This window comes from Dipteris shenzhenensis, chromosome 4, assembly GCF_047967505.1.
Source record: "Dipteris shenzhenensis isolate YYH24624 ecotype China chromosome 4, Dip_SZ_1.0, whole genome shotgun sequence".
Lineage (NCBI taxonomy): Eukaryota > Viridiplantae > Streptophyta > Polypodiopsida > Gleicheniales > Dipteridaceae > Dipteris > Dipteris shenzhenensis.
In genome coordinates this window covers 6609881-6616114 of record NC_141599.1, presented here as the reverse complement: position 1 = coordinate 6616114, position 6234 = coordinate 6609881, and the positions used below count along the sequence as shown (strand labels likewise).

General features: G+C 49.5%; 1 protein-coding gene across 1 annotated transcript; it reads right to left on the bottom strand.

Moving 5' to 3' along the window:
- Window positions 1–4821: 4821 nt before the first annotated feature.
- On the bottom strand, window positions 4822–6027 carry LOC147902392 (peroxiredoxin-2E-2, chloroplastic-like). Its single transcript, XM_087374097.1, has one exon. It carries the CDS (start codon window positions 5949–5951, stop codon window positions 5226–5228), a length of 726 nt encoding a protein of 241 aa, XP_087230223.1. The 5' UTR covers window positions 5952–6027; the 3' UTR covers window positions 4822–5225.
- Window positions 6028–6234: the final 207 nt, after the last annotated feature.

Sequence of the window (6234 nt, the reverse complement as noted above, 5' to 3'; positions counted from 1 at the left end):
CTGTCCCTCTGCCCTCCAAGACTGGCTGTCGTGTAGCAGCCAGAAGTCATGCCACATCATGCAAAAGTGGATGCACATGAAATCCACGTCCACTGCATGAACGTGAAATCCACTTCTACTGAGTTTAGGGCCAGTGCACACACACATTCTGGAGCCCAACCAGTGTGCAGCCTGAGGGAGTGCAAGACGCCATTTGTCAGAATCTTGAAGAAGAAGATTATATTCACACGATTTATATTAGCAGCTTGCGATGACCGGAGCAGCTTCTGACAAAATGATATTTAATACTCCATTTTTTATGTTGGAGAGGTCACCTCCCCATCTGTAAGCCCCCATATGAGGAGAGCATGGGGGAAGGAGACCTAGGGCAGTACCCAACAGAAGCAAGACAGAAGCAAGACAGTCTGGGACAGATTGCGCAGGATCTAGGACATGGAGGCGCACTGTTTGCAGAGGCGCAGACATGGCAGGGAGTGCAGGCTCAGATCTGCAGCAAGGAATGTGACTGGCAGTGGGGAGGTGGCAGGCCTTTTATAGGCTGCATATTTGCCTTGAATGGAGGGCCAAAAACCCTGGAAGTTTGGGCCATAAAAGGCCTGAATTGTGAGCCCTTTAAGGGCAGTTTTTCCCAAGCAGACTGGGTCGGTTTTTTGTACAGACTCAGTCGGTTTTTGTACAGACTGAGTCGGTTGGCTGGCCAGGCCCTTGAGGGCTATATAAGGAGGCCATTCAGGCCTCATTTCTACATCATCTGGAGCAGCAATTCCACCAGCAGAAGGAGCAGCAGCAGGGCTATCTTTGGGCCTACAGTCAGGAGGAGAAAGTAGTACCTTGTGCTGCAGACTTAGCTTGCAGGAAGCTGCCCACCTAGACTGGTTTCCAGACAGCAAGGTGGAGAAGATCATTCTAGACGGAAAGTCTACTCACGCTCGAGGTGGAGCACGCGGACTCTAGTCTAGAGATAGCCAGCAGATAGGAGAAGGACTTTTGTGGTAAGATCAGAGGACCACACCATTGGTGGGACTCTGGATCTGTCTCTCTTGTATTGTGTCCATAATTGTGGACGGAAATATATTATATGGTGGTTTCTCTATCTAGTTTGGTTTATTGTCTATTGATGAGTCTGCACACCTATTGAATGCACATAAGTAAAGAAGTTTGTGATTCCACACCCCACACCGCACACTGTGTGAGCTCCTGGGCATTATTTCCACTGCGTGTACCCTCTCTTGGGTATTTTCTAACATGGTATCAGAGCCCAAGTAGGAGGCTCACAGGTGTGGGAGCCTGAAGGCAGGGACCTTGCTGAAGGAAGACCCTGATTCAGAAGCTCTAGGGAATCAACTTCCACGACTGGAGGATTGTGCCCTTGCGAGAAGGAGGGTGACTGAGGTTCAGTCAGGTGCGTTCAGAGTTCTGGTTTACTGCAATTTGAGTTTGGTTGACTTTGCTGTGCAGTATATACAGCAGAGATGTCGACAGCCTCTTCAGCCCCTGCTATCCCTTCCTCCTCCTCCAGTTTTCTCTCTTTCACTATCCCTAACTTTGGAGAGTCTGGGAACTTGGACGGGACTAATTACCCGATCTGGAAAGTGAAGATCCGGAGTCATTTAGTGGCTCGGAAGTTGTGGAAGCTGACCACGGGAGAGGAGTCGAAGCCGGAAGACATGGTGGACAGTAAAGGGAAGGTACTCATGGCAGTAGACAGAGAGGAGCTTGAAGCTTGGGAAGAAAGAGATGCCCATGCCCTGGCAATAATCATAGGGACTACGGCGGACTCTGTTCTTCCGCATATCCAGATGGCCGAGACGTCAGTAGAGGCGTGGGCCACACTGAAGGATCTGTACGAGACAGATAATACCTCCCAGATCGTGCTTCTTCAGCATCAACTCTACAATCTTGATATGGAAGAAGGCGATACGGTGCATGATCATCTGACGAAGGTCAAGGTGGTACGGGATCAGTTAGCAGCGATTGGTCAGAAGACAGACTCATGCCATCTGGCCTTGATGGTACTGAGGAGATTGCCTCGGAGTTTCAAGAGCTTTGTTACGGCTGTGACAGCAGGACAGAGGACCAAACCTCTGACATTTGAGGAGTTGTGTCCCTTACTGCTACAGGAGGAAGCTCGGGAGAAGCTCTACAACGAGGACAAAGATGACAAGGCGATGCTGGTGAAGGATTCCGCAGGTAAGGGAAAGGGCAAGCCTAACAATGGCAAGTCCAATAAAGATGACTCTGATGACGAGGGGACTTCGAAGAGGAAGCACAAGAAGAAGTGTTTCTATTGTGATACACCCGGACATTTTGCAAAGGACTGCAGAAAGAAAAAGGCGGATCTGAAAAACAAACAGAAGTCTGACCCAGATTCAGAGGGAAAGGCCAAAGCTAATGTGGTAATCGACGAATTGTTCCTAGTGACATCACCGAGTGTTACCGAGGTCAGATATGTTGATCCCGAAATCACAGTAAGGATGTCTGACATAGAGAGTTGGGTCGACGAGGAGTCAGATGCCTTTGTGGAGGTGAAGGACAATATGGAGCGCTTGGTACCTTCCAGGTGTGTAGCTGTTGACACTGACACGAGGGTGGATTCCATGGAAAGCCCTGGGGTCTCATGGTCAGATGGATGCTAGACTTCAGAAGGGGACAGTATAGGATTACACGGGATCTTGGCGAGTGCCTCATTGAGGTACAGGGTTTGCTTTCAGAGCGAACATTCAGGCAGTACAACAGTCTGGTATGTATTTGATATTCTGCATTTGAGCCTTTATAGCATGCTGTGGGGAGATTCTGCTCTTCATTTGTCTCAGGTGATAAGAGATTGGAAGGAATTGGCCTTCTTCGAAGGCAGAAGGGGAAGTATGGGTGCTTCTTCAAATCTCGGACGCAGATTGCTAGAAGGTGGTGGACAAAGAGTACTGAAGCCAGTAGAGTACCTGCTTGAGAACTCAGCGAGAGTTCGTGGTCCAGGTTATCTGGATAAATTCATTGGTTGCAGACCTTGCCAAAGGAAGGACGGGTTGAAACAGACCCTCAGAGCATGGTGCCTGGAAGACTCCAGGTTGTTCACTCATTATGAGGGGGACGACTGGAAGATCGTGCGGCTGGGTTGCTCAAGTTCAGAGGCGGGAATGCGACTGAAGGAGGTGGTACCAGGAGGTGCTACCAGAGATGGACCTGTGTACCAGGATGGTGTGCGGAAGCAGAACCGGACCTGGTGGAGCAGGAGCCACTGGATGAAAAGCCAGGAAAAGATTACGACACCGAAAGGTTCCGGAGGACTACGACCAGGGAGTTACTGGAGCATCTTCATCGACGTGTTGGCATTGGGCTGAGATGTGTCGGTGGGAGGGGGTGTTGGAGAGGTCACCTCCCCATCTGTAAGCCCCCATATGAGGAGAGCATGGGGGAGGGAGACCTAGGGCAGTACCCAACAGAAGCAAGACAGAAGCAAGACAGTCTGGGACAGATTGCGCAGGATCTAGGACATGGAGGCGCACTGTTTGCAGAGGCGCAGACATGGCAGGGAGTGCAGGCTCAGATCTGCAGCAAGGAATGTGACTGGCAGTGGGGAGGTGGCAGGCCTTTTATAGGCTGCATATTTGCCTTGAATGGAGGGCCAAAAACCCTGGAAGTTTGGGCCATAAAAGGCCTGAATTGTGAGCCCTTTAAGGGCAGTTTTTCCCAAGCAGACTGGGTCGGTTTTTTGTACAGACTCAGTCGGTTTTTGTACAGACTGAGTCGGTTGGCTGGCCAGGCCCTTGAGGGCTATATAAGGAGGCCATTCAGGCCTCATTTCTACATCATCTGGAGCAGCAATTCCACCAGCAGAAGGAGCAGCAGCAGGGCTATCTTTGGGCCTACAGTCAGGAGGAGAAAGTAGTACCTTGTGCTGCAGACTTAGCTTGCAGGAAGCTGCCCACCTAGACTGGTTTCCAGACAGCAAGGTGGAGAAGATCATTCTAGACGGAAAGTCTACTCACGCTCGAGGTGGAGCACGCGGACTCTAGTCTAGAGATAGCCAACAGATAGGAGAAAGACTTTTGTGGTAAGATCAGAGGACCACACCATTGGTGGGACTCTGGATCTGTCTCTCTTGTATTGTGTCCATAATTGTGGACGGAAATATATTATATGGTGGTTTCTCTATCTAGTTTGGTTTATTGTCTATTGATGAGTCTGCACACCTATTGAATGCACATAAGTAAAGAAGTTTGTGATTCCACACCCCACACCGCACACTGTGTGAGCTCCTGGGCATTATTTCCGCTGCGTGTACCCTCTCTTGGGTATTTTCTAACATTTTAAGCATTGAAGCAAGAGGACCGACATGTGCCTATAGGAGATCTCGGACGACTCACAACAGCCACTCGCTAAGGAGTTGCGCACGGCTGCAATTTTCCGCACCCTCGAAATCTAGGGTGCTGATTAGAGCACCAAAGGCGCATCAATGCACCTTTTGTATTTGTGCGTGTGAATAAAAGTGGAGCACCCCTGCCTTTGCATCAACGTTCGCGTGTGCAATGGCCCTTAGAACTGAAACTACTTCACGTCAACAAAGATGCTTCAACGATAAACTCAGCAAATTACTTAAAAGATAAAAAGACCGTTTGCTGAGGGAAAAATAAGACGGCTGCGGTTAGTGCTTGATCTTCCAACACGCAAGTACAAAAACAAGATGAATTTCATTCATGTGGCCTGTCCTAGATGGTGAGTTGCAAGCTGAGAGAGAGAGAGAGAGAGAGAGAGAGAGAGAGAGAGAGAGATGGAGAATTTCATGGGATACTCACATGCTCGTCCAATCATTGGATGCCAAAAAAAAGTGAACATAACAAATAACTAAATACTTGATTTTTCTCTTTGGAGGCCAAACAATTACTAAGGCCTACCGCATTGGATGAGTGGAACGGCCATTAGACTGGAACGGCCATTAAAAGGAAGAACGTGACATAAAGGGTGAATTAGATCATTAAAGTGCGGCAATCCATAAGGCAATACCCTTAGCCATTTTATACTAAATTTCATTACTGATGAGTCCGGCCTAAAATCCTATTCATAAATATAGAGTGTATAGTTTCTCTTCATTCAGCATCTCACGTCACTGATCTCAACAAAATTCTTGAGTGCTGAAGACTCCGTATTATTCAAAGCAGGTTTTATCGCATCAGAGGGCTTGAAACGTCTGGGCATCAGATGAAAAGAACTCTGGAAGTATCTCGAATTCACAACGCCTTTAGGATGTCTTCTGCTCCGCTGGTTGTGAAGGAGCCACCTTCCTCCAAATGAAGCACTTTCACCACGCCGTCCTCTGCAAGCAATGAGTAACGCCGTGAACGGATCCCCAATCCCACAGGCTTGTCGCTAAGGTCGAGAGTCACGCCCAGCGCCTTCGTGAAAGCAAAATTCCCATCGGAGAGTAGCAGCACCTTATCGCCAACCCCAATGCTTTCGCCCCATGCACGCATGACGAAAACATCATTCACAGAAATGCAAGCAATAGTGTCGACTCCCTTAGCGCGCAGCTCATCCGCCTTCTCGACAAAACCTGGCAGATGCTTCTGGGAGCAAGTGGGGGTGAAAGCACCGGGGACAGCGAAGAAAACCACTTTCTTACCTTTGGTTAAGGCAGAGATAGTGACGATTTGGACCTGGCCATCGGAGTCGAGGTAAGCCAAGCTAGAGTCGGGCAAAGAGTCACCAACGGAGATGGGAGAGGCAACAGTGGAGACGGAGGAGGAAGAAGCAAGAGGAAGCAGGATTCTGGAGGGGGGGCAGGGGGAAAGGGAAGGGGGAGGGGAGAAGAGGGAGGGAGGGCGAGGGCGAGGGAGGGCAAAGGCAAGGGAGCTGGATTTGTTGCAGAGTATGGAGGGGAGGGCAAGAGGAGGAGATCTGGAGAGGAGCAGGGATGAAGGAACACCTGAAAGACTCATCATCTTCATCATCATCATCTTTGCGCTCTCTCTTCCTTGCTTCCAACACTAGACTCCTAGCTCTCTTGTAAACCCTATATCCTTTCTTTGTAACGGCCCTTCATGGCTCATGCTTTGTATTGTCCTCTTGTCCTCTTGTGCCACATTCAATGCACGCTTTCACATTCTTTACCCAGCTTGCCAAGATGATCTCCAGCCTCCTGCGTTACACATCCCCGCCACTTGCCCACGCTACACCCTGTGTGTGTGTAGGGGGCATCTGCCCCACTTACACACCTAATCAGTGGGCAGCAAGAAGAAT